General features: G+C 32.5%; 2 protein-coding genes across 2 annotated transcripts; one reads left to right on the plus strand and one right to left on the minus strand.

Annotated features, from left to right (window-relative positions):
• Nucleotides 1-1,799: 1,799 nt before the first annotated feature.
• On the minus strand, nucleotides 1,800-8,886 carry LOC21394843 (putative membrane-bound O-acyltransferase C24H6.01c). Its single transcript, XM_024167628.1, has 20 exons — nucleotides 8,809-8,886; nucleotides 7,400-7,547; nucleotides 7,243-7,301; nucleotides 6,847-7,028; nucleotides 6,695-6,743; nucleotides 6,495-6,598; nucleotides 6,325-6,389; nucleotides 5,580-5,650; nucleotides 5,022-5,081; nucleotides 4,834-4,947; nucleotides 4,465-4,589; nucleotides 4,322-4,373; nucleotides 4,044-4,106; nucleotides 3,846-3,955; nucleotides 3,649-3,741; nucleotides 3,466-3,547; nucleotides 2,930-3,007; nucleotides 2,382-2,457; nucleotides 2,247-2,296; nucleotides 1,800-2,129 (listed from the first exon to the last, which is right to left on the minus strand). Exons 1-20 carry the CDS (start codon nucleotides 8,872-8,874, stop codon nucleotides 2,088-2,090), a joined length of 1,689 nt encoding a protein of 562 aa, XP_024023396.1. The 5' UTR covers nucleotides 8,875-8,886; the 3' UTR covers nucleotides 1,800-2,087.
• Nucleotides 8,887-18,728: 9,842 nt separating this feature from the next.
• LOC21394844 (probable L-type lectin-domain containing receptor kinase S.5) lies at nucleotides 18,729-22,486 on the plus strand. The gene is made up of 3 exons (XM_010101221.2): nucleotides 18,729-19,603; nucleotides 20,159-20,724; nucleotides 21,353-22,486. The coding sequence occupies exons 1-3, from the start codon at nucleotides 18,915-18,917 to the stop codon at nucleotides 22,198-22,200; spliced, it is 2,103 nt and encodes a 700-aa protein (XP_010099523.2). The 5' UTR covers nucleotides 18,729-18,914; the 3' UTR covers nucleotides 22,201-22,486.
• Nucleotides 22,487-22,649: the final 163 nt, after the last annotated feature.

Consider the following 22,649-nt stretch of genomic DNA (forward strand, 5'->3'; position numbering starts at 1 on the left):
TGACTTTTTGTTGTGAGATTGTACATTTGGTTGCGAGTGAACGGTGTCCGATTTTTGTGAAGAAAAGACGATGCCTTTGTGATGAAGCATTTAAAATGTCATTGTTTGTATACTTTTTTTACTATTAATCAAGTTTGTTTCTCACCTAAAATAATAATAATAATAATTAATAAATAAATGAGGCGTTTAGAAGCAAGGGCAATTCTAAAGACAATCAATGACATCTCTTCAGGCTGTTTTTCAGTTGTATTGTAAATCAAGCACCGGACAAAACTGCAACTTTGAGAAAGAAATAACAGCCTCTGCCACGTGATATGAAATATGCAAAGAAGCTTAAGGCTCCTTTTTTTTTTTTTTTTTTTTTTTTTTTTAACTATACATCATTTAGAAGGAGTTTTTACTTTGTAAAGATTGGCAACTATTTTACGAATGAGTGTGATGGCCCAGGGCTGTAGTTAAATATTCGAGTGTTCGGTGGCTCTTTTTAAGTCTTAAATGTGAAGATTTGTTCTTGCCACCTCAATTATTGATTGGTCTCATTTATTTTATCGATTTAAGTTTTCAGTTTTAAATTTTTACAGTAAAAAGTTCTTAGAAAATGTCACATCTAACTTTTTCTGTTACAGTAAAAAACTCTTAAAAAATATCACATCTCAACTCGAATTAAAAACTCGAATTCACGAAGTAAACGAGGCCTTTGGTCCGTTCGGTTCGCTAATTCGAGTTTTTAATTCGAGTTGAGATGTGATGTTGTGTGAGAGCTTTTTAATAAAAAAATTAAATGTGACTGTTTCTGATAACTTTTTATTATAATAAAATTTAAATTCTAAAATCGAATCCGTGAAAAGAAATGTATTTGGGATTACGCCTCCATGTATCTTGACTATTAGCACATTTGATAGGATTAATTGAGGTGACTGGCTGTTTATTGAGGGGTGGACCAGTAACCACCTTTGTGACAACAAATATTTATGTCAACATCTGCCGATTAAGTTACGCTCAAGAGTGGCATGCTGACGCCGATAGTAGTATGCTGACGTCGATTGCTCCTTATTGCCTTCTTGGACTTTTCTTAGCAAAAATTTAATAAAAAATGGCAAACATTATTACAAATATTTCTTCTTCTTCTTCTAATTTTGTTACCATTGTGGGCCAAAGAGATAGGCCACTATGAATAGAAGTGATATTGCCATGTGAACACATTTCCAACTCCAGTGTTGATGTTTCTATCACAATAGTGACAACTGACGCGCGGATGGATGCTGCTCCCACCAAAAAAAAAAAAAAAAAAAAAAAAAAAAAATTGTATAATCATTTCTTGCAGTTGATATGCCTTATGTTGTTTAATTATTATTATTATTATTATTTTGAATTTAAAGGTGAGAGGATTTGAACTCTTCACCTTGTTTAATATTACATGCTTATGTTTATGATGTTATAGATATTGAGGGGTCCTTTTATGATGCTGGGAGATGTGAAATTTTACATTAGAACTTGCAAATAATCGTATCTCATGATACGGTACTGAAAATTTTTCTTCTAACACCATAAAAGACCTGATATCGAGTCTTTTGGCTGTCATGAAAACGGGATGAAAAAACTCGTTAAAAAGTATATATATATATATATATATATATATATATGCGCGCGCGTAGCAGAGGCAGAACAGTAATCCGAAAAGGACAGTATGAGATAGGTATCATTAGAGGTTTTTTACACTATTAGTCCTAAATTACTAAAACATTGTGATGAGCTATGTGATAGAAAAGTATCTACTATCTTATATAATTAATGCTTCTATTCCAATCAAAACTTGCCATTAACATTACAATGGGAGAAATTATAGGAGGGGCTTGAGATTTATCTAATGTGAGAAGTGCAAAAAAAAAAAAAAAAAAAAAGGGTTCTGACTTCTTGAGTAAAAAAGTGTTGAGGGCAAATTGAGAGGAAGAAAGATTCTCGATGCCTTTCTATCTCTACAATTTTATATGGACATGATGCCATCAAGGACCAAAAGTTTGCATGTCTTGGATTCTGAGAAACTCATCAACCCATAAGGGACATGTAAATGTAGTGCACCTTCAAATTTAATGCCTACTTTGCTTAAAATCTTGCACGTGGAACATAAGCTGCAAAATCACCATAGAGACAAAAGGGCATAAAACTCATTGGAAAGGAGATACCAATTCATAACATACTTGAAAAAAAAAAAAAAAAAAAAAAAAAAAGGATTTATACTATTATACCTTGGTCCCTACGTAAAATGTCACCAACATTCCGGCCAAAACAGGTATACCTGCCGAGAAGAATATTGTGTTAGCTCATTTCATTTAAAAATAATTAAAAAAAAAATCTGTTGAGGATAGGAGGTTATCCCGTACCGTCCTTTTCGAGGAAGCGAGAAATTAACCAGTTAATGCCTGAAGCCCCAATGACAAAGCCAACAAGGTTTGCAACCTACATAACAATGGCATTGATAGAGTATTGTTTGTAGATTCGGCAGACATTACAAGTGCAACTTCAAAGAAAGTCATTTTACCGTAGCATTTATATATTCCTTATAACAACATGACTCCAGATCATTACCACTCGCTAATACTTCCGTGCCAATGGTGGCTATTAAAGAACTTTTTCAAAGTAAGGACGAGGTCGACTACGGGAGGTATCATCGCTTCTGTGACTGAATTTAACTAAAAGCATGTTCTTGTTATTTCTGACATTTGTTTAACTCCACAAATATTTCAATTGAGGTGGCTTAGAGTTAGGAATCACCGGATTAGTTTTATAGCTACCATCCCCAAAACCCTAAATGAACATGTTGGACATTTCATTTAGCTATATCATTAAGCTCATAAATAACAAAGGAAATGCATTCTGAAATAATGGATACTCTGATAAAGCATGGGACTGAAAAGAACAATGTTCTGACCATGAGACACGTGATTGTGACAGCACCAGCAACCGCATGAAGCTCACGCAGAACAAACTCTCTGAAAGCGCTTGTAGCCTGGAAGAAGTCATTAGGAAAGAAAAATACAAGAAGAAACATAAATAAAAGGGAAAAAAAAAAAGGAAGAAGAAAGATATGCATCATGAAGAGAGATGAATGGCCGCTTTTCCTCCCGCTGCACTCGTTACTTAGCTTCCCACTCGTGTTGTGTGTGCTAGCATAGGCATTTTCATTCTGGCTGCAATGCAATCTCTTTCTACTTCTTTCTTTCTTTTCCCCCTTTCTGGGAAAGATAATTACAATCTAGGATGCATCATTGACTAGATGTTGTTAAATTCTAGTTTTAACCACCAAACCCAATCTACCGATGATACATTTCATTTATACCATGTGGAAGTTATTAATTGTCAGCAACACCAAAATATAGTATATAGTTAAAAAATTATTACCAGTATCGCTGTTAAATTCAACAAAATACACTACAAAGTAAAGTTGGAAAAAGAGATACAAGTTACCTGAAATGCATTTGCTGCCGATTTAAATAGCATTTCCGGAATGAAGAACAAACATGTCAACCATGCCCAAGAAAGAAGCTTCCTAATGTCAGACAACAAAAAAAATTTCACTAAAGTGTAAGTTTGACAAAATTTTTTGTTTCTACTGGTTGCATATTATGTCAAGAAGGAAAAATGTATTACCATTCTAAATCATGCCATAAGGCAACAAATGTGAATACAACCCAAATGTTCTGTAGCTTCCTTTGAGATCCCCCAAGAGGAATATACATATACCTAGAATTGTAATCATTATAAGAAAAAAGAAGGGGAAAAAAGTATATTATATTAAATAAGAAGAGCGAGTGAAGGAGAAAGAGTCAAATAGTTGAAAGTTGCACCTCACTAGCCATTTGTTATAGGAAGCATGCCAGTTTTTCCAGAAGCTTTCCAAGTTATAGCAATTATTAATGCACCTGGGCATGTTCTCTGGGGCCTCAATTCCGCATATCTGCAAAGCTGCAAAGTCATCTTCTTTTTCTTTGGTGAGAAAAGCATTACAAGAAAATTAAAATTAATTGCACTGCCAACTAACATACCAGTGACCAGAATCGGAAGTAGCGCCATATCAGGAAGAACTTGAGCCACATGAAGTTTAAAACCTGTACGCATACAAATGAAACCACCTTAAATATATTTAAAAAGTGCACCCGCCATATAAATTCACATAAAAAGGTAAAAACAGACAAAAATAATAAAGTTCCAGGAACGCAGAACATAAGAGAAATTCAAATGTTATAACTACAGTACATCATGGGAAATAGTGAAAACAACTCCCTTAAGTGGATAAATATTTTTCAATATGATAGTATCTTACCCCATATCCGACGATAAACACATCCACAGGAGATAAATGTCTCCACGCACCACTAATAAGCAAAAAAAAAAAAAAGGAAAGTTTAATACCAGAGCATAAAACTTTATATGAAAGACGATATTCAAAAAATTGAAGAGACTCACCTGGTTGCAAAGGCATTGTAATAGAATAGATGTGTCATTAGTTCCATCAGGAGAAGGCTGAAGGCCCAACGAACACCATACCACGCCACATCTCTAATTGAGAAATTATTCTGAGGCACATCTAACTGAAATAATAAAGCAGGAGACAACACAATAAGATTCTCATCAGACCTATTTGTAAGGATCACCAACTTTAGCATCAAGGAGATGCAATTTGCTCATCTGATATTGATATAGCATATAGGACGTACACGCAGCATTGCCAGTGCATTTGTGAGGTCCCAAATATCAACCTTGAAGATTTCTTTATTAATTTGTTTTTAAAAATTCCAATAGAAACTCTAAGTACAAATCGTGAAGGTAACTAACCTGTGAGGCAAATGCATTGAAGCTCACTATTGGCCCAGCGAGATAAAGAGGTGCATAAACCAAATAAGAAAGATATATAGTAAAGGCAAATTTATCATCCTGTACACTTCTCTCCTGATATCAACATAAACATTAAGTAAATAAATGCACACATATGAAAAGTATGCTTAAGAAACACCTAAGCTAACCTGTAAAAACTGATAACAAGTTTTTCCAGATTTACAAAACTGGCAGTGTTGAATATGTTTCTGCAATATCAGAAAATGTATGAACGAGTCAGTAGAGCTGATTTCTGTTGTAACACCTGAAAATTATGCCTATAAAACCATGCATTACGCCTAACATCATGTGCACTCAGGAAACACCAATTTTAGTAGAAATGTTTCAGTTAAAACAAACAAGAGAAGCTGAATGTTTGCAAATAAAAAGAGTGGTTTCACGACGTCTAACATAAGAAAAGATATAAAGATCAGTTAGAGTAATGAGTACATGATACTCAGCAGAGGATACGGGCACTGTTGACAGTCATTAACCAAAGAATTCTTCCTGAATGCGGAAAGACAATGTGGTGACATTGCGGGCCACATTGACAATAACATTGAAGGTAGACAGAAAGGAGTGCTCTACAGTAATAAAAAGGAAGATAACATATTTCTTTTTTGAAAAAAAAAAAAAAAGCGTGCACACAGAACATAAACTTGAGAGTCCAACTATCCAAGAGATAGAGCCAATAGTTAAACAAATACCTTAACATTGGATCGTGAATCTTGATGTGCCCAATGGTAATCATAACCAAAGCTTATCATTCGCAGAACAACTGTCAAGGCACAACAACAAGAGAAAACATAACCTTTGCTGAAATCTCAATTGAGAAGTTGGTCTCAAAAAATATCTGATGCACATACAGAAAGGAGCTCGAAATAATAAACCAAAAGTTATGTTTGATTATATTTTGATTTGAATACTTATCAAAGAAGGGTGGAAAAATCCTACAGATCTCAGTATAATCTGGATTATGGTGCAAATGGGACATGGAGATCCCAGTCCCCATTGAAAATCATACCACTGTATATCCTCGAAAGCATAACTCGCTAAGCACCACACAATGATTTCGATTTCCATGAAATAGAGCAATGAACTTTCTCTTATAGAGAAAACTTTCATGACAAAGATTCTTTCCAGAGAAGGCAGCACCATTACTCTGGCCCAAAAACAAACTGCAACCCCAAACTCACTGGAGTTCACTTTCCAACAGGGAAAGCTTTGCTGTTACTAAACTAAAACCTCATTTTGTAAGATGTGTAGGATTTAACCTTTTAAATAACAGACTAAGTTTCCAGGTTCATATAGATGCAGGAACCTCGGGCCACTTTGAAGTTTTCATATAACAAATTCCACTAATGTAGATAACAAACATGATGTTTAAAAATAGTTAGACTCCAGAGGAACTACTGAAAATTAAACATAACGGGGAAAAAAGAAAATAAATACCAAAGTTAAAGCATATGTGCCATCGAAAGGTTCCTCGAAAGTTGTCCAAAAATGCCCAATATTGGCTATCCAAATAAACAAGCACACGTAATAAGTAGCTAGAGAGAATGGCCTTACATTCATTATTCTACTCCCTAAGCAAATCAATAGTTATTATGTGCAACACTCACCCTAGTGTGGAGAATGAATATCCATCATAAACACGGTTATAAATGAGGAAAAAAAGGTTGAAACTCCAAAATACAAAAGAGAAGTACTTTGTTCGTGCAAATCTCTGCAGTGTGTCAACAGCTAGGAAAATTATCCACATAATTATGAAGACCAATTGAGAAATAAAACAAATACAATGATGAATACCAAACGAACACACCTTTACGAGCAGAAAGTTCACGGAAGCAATTGAGATGATGAACACAATGCTTTCAAGAAGAAAGATAAAGAAAAAATAAAAACGTTAGTTAAATATCACCTGATCATTAGTAGTTTTATAACAGAGCTTTCTTATGAAAGAAACACACATACCAAGCACCATGAAGATATGAGAGGTATGCCAAAGAAATCAAGAGCCAAATAACAGACATCCCTTTCGCTTTTAAATGCAAAAAGGATCTCAATGCATTGGCCACAAATGCAAAAATTGTGAAAACCACAGTGAGAATAGGCAAATTTCCTCGAAAGTTCCTCCATTGGGCATCAGAGACATCCTAGGTAAAGATTTTTTTTTTCAAGAAAAAAAAAGTTAGTTGAAAACATAGGACTGCAACCTTTTGAATGTTCAATAGAATTGTCAGATATTTATAAAAAAAAAAATAATAATAATAATAATAATAATAAAATATACTTAAAATTTCATACAATTTTAGGCTATTCATAAAATTTCAAAATAAGGTACGTGTGTTCATTAGAGAGAGAGAATACATTGAATCGCTGAGATATGAACCATCCAGAACGCAAACCAAAGAGCTTGGTGTAATGATCTGTGCATTTTCCCCAAAAAGATGAAAAGCATTAGAAATGGAAATTAGAGGGAAGAGAGAAACGGGACTTTTTTTTTTTTTTTCCTTTTTTGAATAACCGTGAGAAAGTTGAAGAGATCGATGAATGATGAATGCATAGAAAGCAGCTGCATAGAGGAGGAGAAAGGCCAACTCTCTGGACTTTGGATTCCAACTTCTACTGCTATGATTTTGATAATCCTTCTTCATTGGAGCCACTGCCATTGACTTAATTCACACCACCAAACACATATTATTAGTATTACAACTCAAGGCCTATAGAATACAGCGGAATTGAAATAAAAGTGGCCTCTCTAGGGAAGTTTGGCTCCAAAAGCTTGGCCACTCAGCAACTGCCATGTGGAGACTCAAATTTGGAATATGAAAGCAGTTTTGAATATCCGGGCTAAAATCTAAAATCTTGTAACTAGCCCGTTTGTTTCATGAGGTTGAACGACAGTTCAAACCTTTTTACTACAGTGTTCTATCTCACAAAATTAAATTTCCGTTTAAACTTTCTGTCCAAACATATGAACTGAACGGGCTTCATGTTTCTTTGTGTGTGACTGTGTTGTTTTGGGGTCTGCTTTGGGGTCTGCTTTCTTTTAGCAGTTGGTTCACCAACTGTTCGAAGAAATTCTTAGCAGAGTTTCACAACAGCCTCATTTGGGCAAATTGCCATTTATAGAATTAAAGGTTTTTTCTTTCTTTCTTTTTTTTTTTTTTTCGTGTGTGTGAACTAATGAACTCTAAACCATTTGGTAGAATCAGGTGTAAAATTACTATTAGGTTATAACTGCAACCACATTAACAAGAGTGTCCAAAACTACATGAACCATCCTCCAAATTACTTCAAATCTATGGATGAATAATACATTTTTTATATATTAGTATTGTTAATCCCTAAACTAACAGTAACGTAACAGTTTGGTACTTAGTTCTTTCACAGGTTTTCGTCCCTAATCATAAAATTGACAAAGGTCCAAAATGCTTGCTTTATGAATTCAAAACATAATAAACAAACAAATTCATATAGTAATTTTAAAAAATTAAAAAAAAAAAAAACGAATTCATATAGTAATCTGCTAATAACCTCATATAAACATGAGATTTTTAATAAATGTACCCTTGAATATCTCGTAAACATCCTAAAACATGAAATTTTTATCTGAAATCACGCAATGCCCGGATAAATGCAGCAATCAGGGGAAAATATAAAATAAATAAATAAATAAAAAGTTGGCAGAACAAGAAACGTGATAAATCTAAGGAAAATTTCAAACACAAAAATGAAGGCGACGATTGGATTTTGATATGCCTGGGATCCATTAATTTTCAACAATGAAACCAATTCACAAAGCGCTTTGCGTTGTTAATTCAAAGTCGAAACGTTTCTTATTTAATTGGAAAGAAAAGAGAGAGAGAGAGAGAGAGAGAGAGAGAGAGAGAGAGAGAGAGAGAGAGAAAGAAAGGGAGAGAGAAAGAGAACCTCAATGGCGGTTGAATGGAAGCTCTTCTCTGCTCCCAACAGAAGGCGCTCACTACTCTGGGTCATAGCCCGCTCTAATTTCTCTCTTTTTTTTTTTTACTTTTTTTCTTGTTTTGTTTTTCATTTCGATTTTTATTTTTATTTTATTTTATTTTTGCTGCATGAACCCAAACAAAATGAAGGCAAATTAATTGGCTAATTCATAATTATCATTAAAAAATTAGCTAAATGACAATTTTTTTTGACACTTTTTCAATTAAAGGTCAGCTTCACTTTTTTTTATTTTACCAAAATAATTGGCTCATAATTAATTAGGGATTGATTTATAATTTATCAATAATTTATTATTAATAAATATATAATTCTAGATTAAAATTGATTAATTATTAATTGATTTTAGTTAATTATAAATTAATATCTATTAATTAAAGAATTCTTGAGTTAATCAGTAGTAAATTAAAATCAATCTGTGATGGACTGTTACGTCAATCAATAATTAAACGTAAATTTAAACAGTGATAGACTGTTAAGTCAATAAATGAAGAAAAAAAATCTTTAAAAAGGGATATTTGTGCTGAAATCTCATAATTTATTTAGTAAAACTAATTAACAAGTTTTTTGCTTATCAAAACTAATTAACAAGTTGATCCAACTCTTTTGATTTTAATGATTGCATCGCCTTTTTTGTTTTGTTTGGATAACTCATGATTGAACTCTTTTTTTTTATTTTTCATCATGATTATCATTGATTTTGGTTGGTAGATTCGTGTTATTATGATTCGAATCGTGGTTCGTGATTCGCTATAATATTTTCTCTCATAAAAAACACACGTAAATCAAAAATAATTCTGAATCATGATTCTAAATTTATGAACCAAACATCTATTTATATAATTATCGGCAAATCTGATCAAATTCATCTCGGCCAAAATCCAATCGATGATCACCGCACAATGAGACATTATTGATGGTTCTTGCTTAGGAACGAAGGAATAAAAGAGGAAATATTTCCGAGAAAATTCAAATAAACAATGTCACATAGAGGGGCTTTTCCGCAAGGATAGGTCTTGATTTACACATGCCAAGGCCTACTCTAAAGGATCAGGACTATCAGAGAGTAATGGTTGCCATTAATGAGGTCGTCGATCTCTCTCTGCCTACGGGCCTCTTCATTAACTTGAACTGAACATGCATTTCCTTACGGTGAATAGCATGACTGGTTGGGACCTGAGTACTGTTAGGCTGTTAGCCATAATTGACTGGTTCAACCCCTAATCAGCACTAGTAAGAGCCCGTTTAGTTTATGGATTAGAATTATGAGATTAAAATTATTTTCGATTTACGTGTATTTTTTGTGAGAGAAAATATTGTAGCGAATTATAAATTATGATTCAAATCAGAGAACGAATCCTCTAACCAAACGGGCTCTAAGAGACTGAGGGCGAGTCGCTTGTGCCCCTTTCCCCTATCGGGTCTACATCCACCGGAATTTCAATTTCAATTCAAACATGGGTTTACTCATGAATTAGTTTACTCATGAATTACACTTACACCCATAATCCTTACCATGACATTTATCTATCAATTGTGGATTTTAATATTTATTTATTCATTTTTAAATGCATTTGAAATTACTTGCTACAAAAACATTACTCCTCCTTCAAAATCAAATTTAGATTCGATTTTACAGACATTGTGTGTGAGCGTAACATTTCATATTATTACAAGTTATATGCTTCATATGCACTGTTATCATGTTGTTCAACGTTTTGAAACACTTGGGGCGTGTTTATTTTGTATAAATGGAGAAAAAAAGTAATTGAGTGATTATTTTTCTTTTATAATAATGTGTTTATTTATAAAGTCAATAATAAAAGTTTTGTGGAGCACACACACTATAAAAAATAAAAAAAGAAAATATTAATCCGTTAAAAAAAGAGAATATTAATTCTTATTAAAAAAAGAGAATATTTTAATTCACATGCTTCGCATGTGTGGGTGCTTTGCGGAGGTTGAACGTTGAATATCATTATATATATTTAATATATGAGAAATATTTATTAATTTTGATATTCTAATCAGGTTTATTTTGAAAATAAATTGTTATATATTTCATCAAGAATAGATACTAACAAAGTATTGAATTATTTTAAATAGAAAAAATAATTAAGTACCATTTAAAATATCATTTATTTTCTCCATAACGTGGTAATTTTATGCATAAAAGATTTTTTTAAAAAATATTCTATATTAATTAGATCGATCTGTGAGAAAAGAAAAGAGAAGATTATATAAGAGAAATCAAATTCGGAGAAGAAGGAAAACGAAAAAGAAAATCTTGATGAAAGAATGAAACAAAAAAAATGCCAACTTTATTGAGCCTTATTCACTAAATTAATATTTTAAAATTTCAAGTGAAATAAAAAGAATTAAAAAAAAGAGAAGCGCGTGAGGAAAAAATAGACACCATGTTTTTGAATAAGAAAAAGGAACTCTCATTTATGTATATAGTTTAAAAACTTAATTATTGTACATTATATATATATATATAAAAGAATTTTTTTGTGAATTATATAAAAGAGAAGTTGCTAATTATAACCAATGATTTGGCATATATGAAAGTGAAGAAGAAGAAGAAGAAGGAGGAGAAAAAGAATAAGAAGAAGATGGACTAAATTTCTAAATAGTGCCTAAAAGGGAATTCTTCTTTATAGTATAGTAATAGAAACATTAGAAAATGAATGAATGATCCTTATTCGTATTATTTTATTTTTCTTTTTAATCTTATTATATTTTTTATTACATTTCTTTATAGTTAGGTAAACACGCTCTTAATTCTTTATTGTATAAATTTTCCACATTCAACCCAATCCTAAATTTTAGGCTCCAAAAACGTACTATTCAAATCTTGATACCCAAATAGACGTGTTTGTTACTACACTTGACAATCTATTATAACATAGAGGATTTGTTCATTCTAATAACCTTTTTGATTGAATTTATAATTACTTCACTTTACCGATTCGAGTTTAAAATTTAAATTTTGCTACAGTAAAAAGTTTTCAGAAACAGTCACATTTAACTTTTTTGCTATAGTAAAAAATTCTCACATAAAATCACATCTCAACTCGAATTATAAACTCGAATCAGCGAAATGAACGAGCCATTAAGTGTTGCACAAAATGCCAACCCAAGACCTAATAATATCCCAAAATCTGGACCTTTGCTTTTTAAGCCATTGGATGGGGTTTAAATGCTTTCAACCGTTAAGAATAAGGTACATTTATAGTGGAAAAGACAATTTTACTCTGTAAATAGGAAGCGTGTTTTAACTATTGGATTAGTTTTTCAACGTTTTTATTTTTATTTTTAAAGATAAAATTGAATGTCATTACGGGCACATCAGCTGTGATAAAGGCCTCGTTCATTTCACCGATTCGAGTTTTTAGTTTTAAGTTTTTATAGTAAAAAGCTCTCAGAAATGTCACAACTAACTTTTTTTACTACAGTAAAAAGCTCTCAGAAAATGTCACATTTCAGCTCGAATTAAAAACTTGAATCCGCAAAGTGAATGAGGCCAAAACTTTCAATACAACGAGAATAATTATCAATCTAAACACGAGCCTCAATACAAAAAAAGGCTAATTGAGTTAGTGTGTGGATAGCTCCATTACTCTGATGAGAAATATGGTTGCATGAACCACCACGAGTTTCTGACATTAGGACTTTCAAAATCCTTAATTATATGTTCTTCTGCAGCAAACACATGATAAATCTTGGACCACACATTGTCTGGCGACGCATTCAGCAATCACCGGAGAGTTGGACCCGTTCATTTGTTTGGAGAAAGCCCCACGAACTTGGCCTATGGAGTGCCAAATAAGTTAGACAATGCCGTATTTAGAATTGATATTGTTTTTATTTTTTACGTTTTTTGAGAAAAAAAAAATGAAAATATTTTTAAAATAACGTTTGACGTAATAAAAATAAAAAATAAAAATGAAAATAATTTTTTAATTTAGTGTCAAATAAAAGAAAAATAAAAAATGATTTTTAGTCATTTTTTATTTTTTATTTTCATTTTCTCCTCTCTCAAACAGAGAGAAAGACATTAATGTGTTTTTTATACTGAAAATAATCTCTTAATAAAACTACTAAACGCATTTTCAAAAATAATTTCTATATGAGATTGAAAACGTTTTTATTTTTATTTTCATACAAAAAATAAAATTATTTTAGAACGAATTTTAAACGCGCCTTAAGTGATTTCAAGCAGGACACTTATACGTCGTGTTATGTAAATTCTTAATGAGAATACACATATCTGAACGGTAAAAAACTAATCTAATGATTAAAAAAAAAAAAAAAAAGCCTTTACCGGTAGAGAAATTAAAAATGCATGTCCTATTATAAAATTTTCCATAACTAAAAATATGACTACTTTTTGACAACTGACAAAAAGCTACAAATTGGTCGGTATCCCTTATAGAGCGTTCAAAGCGATTGAAATTGAAAGGTCTGTCAATCCTTAAAAGATAAGGATATCAGTTAGGAGTGTTCATTGTTAGTTTGTCAAAACCAAAAAACGAAAATCTTTTTTTTTTTTTTTTTAAGGAAAATTGTGCTGCAAATCATAAAGATACACCCATTAATATACACTAATGACACCAAATATATTTAAATTTATTTTTGGTTGGCTTGGTTGGTTTGTTTTTAAGGGAAGCTAAATCAAACAAAACATGTACAATCAATTTAGTTGATTTGGACTTACAAGTCAAATAATTCTTGACTTGGAGCAAATTTGTTTGCGTCATGTAAATTAACTATCATTATAAAGATCTCCATTAGTACATAAACCGATTGTATACCACCGCTGATAAACACCAGAATAATCGATATTCACTGGGCCAAGAGGACCCCCTCGAGTAAAAGCTTCCACAGCCGGTTGGCCAAAATGAGGATCCCAAATTGCATGAGCAATAGGTCTTACATGTAAGGGGTCCTGTACCCATGCCTCAAAGTTTCCTTGCCAAGCTACATGAAACAAATTTCCGGAAGTCCACAAAAAAATTATTGCTAATTGCCCGAAATGCGAGGCAAAAATATTCTCGGCTCTTTTTCCCGAATTTTACTCTTAACAACTCCTATGTTCGAAGCAAAATGTTGTCTAATTAAACCACGAATTACAAAAGTCTGGAAAAGTTCTATTGCTATTTCGCGAGGCAATCCACATCCGATGGAGAGAAGAACCTATGATTAGCTTTTCGGGAAATTTCCAAACGAACAATTTCAACGAAATCTTTCAATTTCTTATTTTACTATGTTCAACTTTATGTATTCCTCTATCCGTAGAGTACATTGAATGTACAGAAATGGCTATAACGAGGGTTCGAAGCCCTCTCTTTCCATTTTCGTCGATAACTTTCTTTTTCTTTTTATTTCCTTTCAAATTTTGAATTTTTCGCAATTTTTTTTTTAGTTATTTTATTAAATAGTTAAAATTAATAGTTAAAAATGTGAAATAGATAAAATCCTTCTAAGAACATTTCAAAATCGAGTAAGAAGAACCAATCTCTTTTTAAGTATTTGATTAGCTAGTTAAATAACAGAAGAATTACACAGAATTGAGAATTGAAAGTATAAGTCCAAACCTATCAAACCAAGAAAGGAAAAAATCCAAATCAATAGAAAGCTACGTGTATAAAAATCTAGAGAAGATAACAAAATTGTAAAAGAGTTTTGATCAGTTTGGCGATTTGAAATTTTTAACGTCTTGTTCACTTTGTGGATTTGAGTTTTCAATTCGAGTTGAGATATGATATTTTCTTAGAGTTTTTCACTGTAGCAAAAAAAAAAAAATAGATGTGACATTTTTTGAGAGCTTTTTACTGTATACATTTAAAACTGAAAACTCAAATTGGTGAAATGAACAACGAAACCAATAAATAAAAGAAATTTTCTAACAGTGGTGTAGCAAGATAAATTTTTTCAGGTGACTAAGGAAAGAAATTTCAAACTGTGGTGTAGCAAGAAGATTTTTTTCAAGGGGCATGAGTTAAATAAAAATTTAGAAGTAAAATAACCACATAACTATCTTGTTTTCTTTTTAAAGCCTTTGCTCTTTTACTTTTATACCTTTTCAATCTATATTTTTATCTTTCATTTATTCTTACAAATGAATCATCTTTCATTTATTCTTACAAAGAATCAAAATTCTAATCGAGTGTAATTCACTTTAAGTTTAAGTCTACAAAATTATAAACTCATATTGTTAGTTTGACTTATTTCTATTACAAATGAGTAAACATGAAACTAGAATTTGGAAGATTATAGAAAATATTTTAAACATGTGTAAAAAACTTGTAATTATAAAATTTTAAGGAGGGATAAAAGTGTTAGAAAAAGATTCTCAGAGACTTAAACATTAAAGGAGCTACTTGGCCTGAAAAAGGATAAACATGTGACTATAAAATTTTAAGAAGGGACAAAAGTGTTTGAAAAAAAATTCTCGAAAACCAAAAATTAAAGGAGCCACTTGAGCTGAACTTTAAGTGGGTCTGTCCCTACTTTTAACAACGTTTGATTGGTGAATTCGTATCATGATTCGGATTATAATTCGTGATTCATTATAATATTTTTTTTTATAAAAAATACACGTAAATTGAGAATAGTTCTGAATTATAATTCTGAATCTATAAACTAAACATCATTTCTTTAGGTTTATGTTCACATTTAGGTTATTCTTTTTTTTTTCACACCCTAATCTCAATCATGTAGAAAGAATATGGTAGTATTTGTAAAGAATGGTGTATTCATGGAAAAAGAGGCGTGATTGCATCCAACGTCATAGCTGTATTTCAAGACTAAGGTCTCGTTCATTTCACCGATTTAAATTTTTAGTTTTAGGTTTTTACAGTAAAAAATTCTTAAAAAATGTCACATCTAATTTTTTTTATTACAGTAAAAAACTCTCAAAAAATATCACATCTCAACTTAAATTAAAAATTAAAATTTATAAAGTGAATGAGACCTAAAAATTTCACTTTCAGTGCCTTCTAAAAAGACCCCGGGGCAACTAGACTGACCCATCTAAAAAGACCTTTCGTTTTCCTCTCTTTCTTTCTTGTCTTTTTTTTTTCCCTCTCACTTTCTTTCCTTCATTGACAGCCCTTTATACGTTTAAAAGTTGTTAAAGAACTTTTTTTTTTTTTTGGAGTTCTTATGATAAGACCAAAAAGAAAAATAATAATTATCAGTAGTTGTCAGATTTGTAAGAAATTATTTATTTTATATATTTTTTATTTAATGTGATTTTTGGATCCGTTTAGTTTGTTAATTTAAGTTTTTAATTTAAATTAATATGTGACTTTATGTGAAAGTTTTTTATTGTAATAAAAAAATTAAATATGATTATTTGTGAGAGCTTTTTACTGTAGTAAAACTTGAATTTTAAATTCGAATCAGTAAAATAAACGAGACTTTAGTTAAATTTAACGCCTAAAAATTGAGTTAATCCGAAAAAGTGTTTTTTTTAGATTTTTTTTTTTTTTTTGCTACTGATTTTTTTGAGGTGTTAAAGATATCTCTTATCAATCATTAAAAAAAAAATGTTATAGATATTGGTGTCAGATTTGTAAGAAATTATTTATTTTATATATTTTTTATTTAATGTGATTTTTGGATCCGTTTAGTTCGTTAATTTAAGTTTTTAATTTAAATTAATATGTGATTTTATGTGAAAGTTTTTTATTGTAATAAAAAAATTAGATATGATTATTTGTGAGAGCTTTTTACTGTAATAAAACTTGAATTTTAAATTCAAATCAGTAAAATAAACGAGACTTTAGTTAAATTTAACGCCTAAAAATTGAGTTAATCCGAAAAAGTGTTTTTTTTAGATTTTTTTTTTTTTTTTGCTACTGATTTTTTTGAGGTGTTAAAGATATCTCTTATCAATCATTAAAAAAAAAATGTTATAGATATTGGTTGTGTCGTTGCTATAAACTATTATAAGATCATTGTTACTTTGTAAGGTCATGCTAAAATAAAAACGACTTATGAGATTGATGTCTCATAGTTTATTGTTAGGAGGAATAGGATTATGTGGTTTGAAAACGAAAAATTGATTAATATTATATAACTAAGTTGACATTCTCATAAGACATGTACATAAATTTAAAAAAAAAAAAATCTGATAAAAATTTTAAGTTCCATAACTAGGTAGTTATTGGTATGGTATTTTTATTACCCTATTATAATTGCTGCATATCTGGCTCATAATAATAAATTATAAAACCTAATAACATATTACAAAAGCACCTAATTACAAAAAAAATAAAATAAAATAAAAGAATAGAATAGAATTGGTTCTAAAAGAAGAAGAAAATTATTGTATTTCTTATATGATTAAACAACAACGACAAAAAAAAAAAAAAAAAAAAAAAAGAGTAAGGAAAACGTTCTGGTTTCTGAATTTATTCCCAAATCTAGCACACTTTAATCCTTTTATTTCTTTAATGAAATGTTTTGTAGATCTCATAGTCTTTAATCTTAATATAATATAAATGAAAAGAACAGAACAAAAGAAAACCGTCCAATGCACGTGCATACAAATACGCGCACAATAATATATACATTTTTTAAAAAGGTAATACAAAACAAACCTTATAATAACTTAAAAATGGGCAAGGTTGTATGTGTAATGTGAGCTTTCATTAATTAATATTATTTGGAATTACACAGTTCAATGTGATCTAGACATGTTTATCTGCACATATCCAAAGCAATCCTTTGTTTTTTTTTTTCCCAATAATTATGTTAAGGTATGAAAAAAAATAAATTTCCCATTTAAAAAAAATAAATATCCTATTCGTATTGTTTTACTATTTTATTGAATAAAATTAAATTTATATATATATCATGAAAATTTAACATAACTTAATGGAATTTTTTTATATCTATGATTGAGGTATCTATGTAATGTATATATATGTTTAATTATATGGCCCTTTGCTTACAAGATTTCTTATTCTTATTGGTTGTCTCAGCTTTGTATTTATTTGTGCTTTTCATTACTTAGTGAGAATTTAAAAAAAATTAAAGAGAAATTGAAGATAGAGAAAGGTATTTATTTGTACTTTTTATTACTTAGTGAGAATTTAAAAAAAAAAATTAAAGAGAAATTGGATATGCATGTATAAGATAGTGACATTTTTTTTGTACAAATTAAAGAGAAATTAAAGATAGTGACATGCAAATAAAAAGCACAAGTTGCATGCATCAAATGTAATAAAGTATGACCAAAAGGAAAGTTCCAAGTCATAGCCTTGTGGGACACATGAAGTAAGAAGACCAAATGCCCATTCAAACTTCAAAATTGTCAGAGTTGATACATTATTGCATCTCTCTCTCTCTCTTCCCCAGTCTCTCTCTCATTTCCTCGAGGGAAACTATTAAACAAGAAAAAAAAAATAATAATACTTTGCTAGTATGTCATACATACTCATTACTCTGTTAACAATTAGCATTTTACAGCTTGAACAAATTTTTATACCACATATTTTACAGTTTTGAACCGTTATATTTTATATGCATCAGAACACATTAGAATAAAAAAATGGTTTAAATTATTTAGTTGGTGAATTCGTATCTTAATTTAAATAATAATTCATGATTTATTATAATATTTTTTTTATAAAAAATACATATAAATTAAAAATAATTCTGAATTATAATTTTAAATTAATAAAACAAACGTTCATTTAAAAATTTTACAGTAAGACATGTACTTTAACTAGTAGTAGCAACTGTTTTTTTTTTTATTTAAATTTTTGGAAGTTTTCAAATAATTAGAGCAACTCTGTTTTGCCCTGAAATAAAATATTATTTTAGAATCGAGACAGTGTACCTGCTCTCTCTTTCTCTCTCATTTCCTAGAGAGAGAAACTGTTAGGCAAGAAAAAAACAAATAAATAAAGAAAAGCACATATTGTACGAGCTAAGACACAACAAAGTAGAAATCCTTGTTGTTTCTCATCCTCATCTTCAGCATCTTCAATATCTTCATCTGGGTCATGTTAATGGTGAATTGAGAGACAACAAGATTGATGATGAAAGAGTTAGCCACAAAAACCGTCCTTTCTCAGTTTTTTCTTCTCCTAATACTTTTGTCACCATGTCTCTCCCAAAAACAATCCTCCTTCTATTTCGGTCCTTTCAACGAATCATATTACGCCACGTTAGCCGTCCTCCCCCAAGCCAGCATCAACAACGGCGCTCTCCAAGTCACCCCCGACTCCAGCGGCGACTTCTCACTCTCGAACCGCTCTGGCCGAATCCTCTTAAACCAATCCTTCACGCTTTGGAAAACGCAGAGCCATATTGCGTCGTTTAACAGCTCCTTTCTTGTGAACCTTTATCGCCGGAACGACTCTCCCTCCCCTGGCGAGGGTTTAGCCTTCCTCATCGCCCCGAACCTCAGCCTCCCTTCCGACAGCCACGGCCAGTACCTTGGCCTGACCAACGCCGCCTCCGACGGCAGTGCCGGCAACAAGATTGTTGCCGTCGAACTCGACACTTTTAAGGAGGCCTTCGACCCCGACGGCAACCACCTCGGCCTAGATGTCAACTCTGTCCGCTCCGTCAAGACGGTGTCGCTCTCCAACCTTGGTATCGAGATCGCGCCCAATGGCACGAAGTTCTATGTGGTTTGGGTCGAGTATGACGGCGGGAGCCGGCGGCTAAGCGTGTTCATGGCGGAGCAAGAGAGGGAAGCAGACGATAAATTTGTTATCAGGTGATGTACAACAGGTTTAGTCAAATCACTAAAATTTGAATTTTATTATGATTTCTATTTTTATAAGGTTGTTATTTGTATTTAGTTTTGAGTTTTTTAAAAAAAAAAAAAAAAAAAAATTATTATGACTTTCTACTGTATGTTGTTATAAAGATTAGAATTATCCCAGTCTTGTACCGCAAAAAGATTAGAATTATTACTAAGGAGCTGTGTGTGCTCACGGCGGAGGAGGATTTTTATTTATGTAGTATTTTATTTGGATTTAAGACTCAATTAAGATTAATAGTTCGTGTTTTATTAGGATTTATTTTTATTTTGGTCATTTTTTATTAGATTAGGAGTCTTTTTTATATGTTACTATCAAGATTAGTAGTTTTTTTTTTTTTTTTTTTAACATGTTATTGGATTTAAGACTCTAACTAAGATTATGGTTAATTAGTCAAGAAATAATACCTTAGGCTTTATTTTTGGATGAGTTTTTTTTTTTTTTTTTTTTCCATAAATTATATAGAAACGTTTTGAATGTCATTATTCTAACTTCGACTGTGTCATTAGGCCGAAGCCAGAGAAGCCGGTAATGACGGCGGATCTCGATCTTAGTGAGGTCGTTGATCAAAAGTCCTACTTCGGCTTTGCGGCCTCCACCGGGAGCTCCTTCCAGCTGAATTGTGTGCTGAGGTGGAATCTCACGGTGGAGGTGCTGCCAGGTGGAGGAGAAGGGGGCGGCGGCAACGATCAAGGGGTTAAGATTGGACTAGGCATTGGAGTGCCTGCATTGGTGATTTTGCTCGTGGCATCGGCGGGGTTGGTATATTACCTACACCGGAGACGGCGGGCGGGGGAGGACCCCGCCATCTTGGGGGCCCTCAAGAGTCTTCCAGGGACACCAAGGGAGTTCAAGTTTAGTGAGCTAAAGAAGGCTACTAATAATTTTGATGACAAGCATAATAAGTTGGGTCAAGGTGGTTTTGGTATTGTGTATAGAGGGACATTGCCTAAAGAGAAGGTGGAAATAGCCGTCAAGAAATTCTCAAGGGGCAATCTCAAAGGAAAGGATGATTTCTTAGCTGAGCTCACAATTATAAACCGTCTGCGCCATAAACACCTCGTTCGGTTACTTGGTAATTTACCCTTTTTCTTCTTTTATGCCACATTCATTTTACCGATTCGAGTTTTTAATTCGAGTTTTACTACAGTAAAAAGCTCTTAGAAAAAGTCACATCTAACTTTTTTACTACAGTAAAAAGTTCTCACATAAAATCACATCTAAACTCGAATTAAAAACTCGAATCAGCGAACTAAACGGACCCTTAATTTTTCATTTTCACTTTATAGACTAGTAATTTTTCCTTTTCTTGCATCACACTTTTTTAGTGTTTCAATTCATTAATTAATGGACACATTTAAATATGCATTAATATGGTGAACTGTGTTCAAATCTCACTAACATAATTTTTTTTATTTTTTAAAAAAGGACGAATTATAATGACCGTTCATTAAGTAAATCCTCACATTTTGTATTTCCTAGTACATTTTTCTTGAAAAGGCCTAAAACTAGAATATCTGAGTATTTATTTAAGAAAAATCTAATGACAATTTGACAGAAAACTCTTGTACAATTACAAAACGTTTTTACACTATGGGGAGAATTAATTAATGGACACATATCCAAATTGATCTCCTGAGTAGCCTACCTAGTAGTATTAATCAATCATAACACAAATTTTCAATTCATGCAATGACAAATAGGATGGTGCCACAAGAATGGGACCTTGCTCCTAGTATATGACTACATGCCCAATGGCAGCCTGGACAACCACCTCTTCTGCGGTCCCGAGAAGGCGGTGCTGAGCTGGAGTCTCCGCTACAAGATTGTTTCCGGGGTGGCCTCAGCCCTGCACTATTTGCACAATGAGTATGATCAGAAGGTAGTACACCGCGACCTCAAGGCGAGCAACATCATGCTGGATGCCCACTTCAACGCGCGGCTGGGTGACTTTGGCCTAGCCCGCGCCTTGGACAATGAGAAGACCTCCTATGCCGAGCTTGAGGGTGTCCCGGGCACCATGGGCTACATTGCCCCCGAATGCTTCCACACGGGAAAGGCCACCCGCGAGTCTGATGTCTACGGATTTGGGGCAGTGATTCTTGAGGTGGTGTGTGGACAGCGACCATGGACAAAGATCGACAACTTCCAGCTTTTGGTGGATTGGGTGTGGTGGCTGCACCGGGAGGGCTGCATTCTCAAGGCAGTTGATGAGAGGCTGGGGAATGACTATTCGGCGGAAGAGGCAAAAAGGCTTCTGCTGCTGGGGCTGGCGTGCTCCCATCCAAATGTGAGCGAGAGGCCAAAGACTCAGGCCATTGTTCAGATCATTTCGGGCTCGGTGGCACCTCCCCACGTGCCTTCATTCAAGCCGCCTTTCATGTGGCCGTCGGCTGTGCCGGATGGGGCGGCCATAGGGATGGACAGTGACAGTAACATGAACAGCATGACTACTAGTATTACTACTGGCTCTTCTTGGAATGTCGGATGGACACCGCGGTACGCCAGCCAGGAGAGCAACACCGGCGGTGATTACATTTCAGAACCTTAAGTAGTTCATACCACAAGTTCAAAATTACTTAAAACATCTTCACATCCCTTTCCCTTTTTTTTTTTCTCCCTTAGAAAAGTTTAGATGACTTTCATTTCTATTTCCTAATTGTTTTGTGAGGGGTTAAGTATTTCCTTTCGTTGTCAAATTATTTTTGTCAATTTCTATTTCACTCGTCTTTGATTTATTGAGGGTGGGGAGGCTGTGAGTTCGCCTATGTAAATTGTATATTCTGACTAATAGTCCAGCATGTATAAATATTGTTCTCATTTTTTTTTTGATTTTTATTTTTATTTTTAGAGTTTCATGTAACTTTCCTTGAAGAGATCTATGCATAAATGATAAGCTAAATTTTGATTATTGAGAGCCAAGTTTTGAGATCTCATGTTCAAAAAGCAAGCTTTACAAGCATAAACCTGCAACATTCTTTTGGTTTGTAGATTTGCAAA

This window comes from Morus notabilis, unplaced genomic scaffold, assembly GCF_000414095.1.
Source record: "Morus notabilis unplaced genomic scaffold, ASM41409v2 Scaffold1564, whole genome shotgun sequence".
Classification (NCBI taxonomy): Eukaryota; Viridiplantae; Streptophyta; class Magnoliopsida; order Rosales; family Moraceae; genus Morus; species Morus notabilis.

Coding starts and splice junctions, on each gene's coding strand:
- LOC21394843 (XM_024167628.1), bottom strand. CDS start 8,874: ATGACCCAGAGTAGTGAGCGCCTTCTGTTGGGAGCAGAGAAGAGCTTC. Junction 7,029..7,242: donor TCATATCTCAGCGATTCAAT/GTATTCTCTCTC, acceptor ATCTTTACCTAG/GATGTCTCTGATGCCCAATG. Junction 2,297..2,381: donor TCGCTTCCTCGAAAAGGACG/GTACGGGATAAC, acceptor TCTTCTCGGCAG/GTATACCTGTTTTGGCCGGA.
- LOC21394844 (XM_010101221.2), top strand. CDS start 18,915: ATGATGAAAGAGTTAGCCACAAAAACCGTCCTTTCTCAGTTTTTTCTT. Junction 19,604..20,158: donor GACGATAAATTTGTTATCAG/GTGATGTACAAC, acceptor CTGTGTCATTAG/GCCGAAGCCAGAGAAGCCGG. Junction 20,725..21,352: donor ACACCTCGTTCGGTTACTTG/GTAATTTACCCT, acceptor AATGACAAATAG/GATGGTGCCACAAGAATGGG.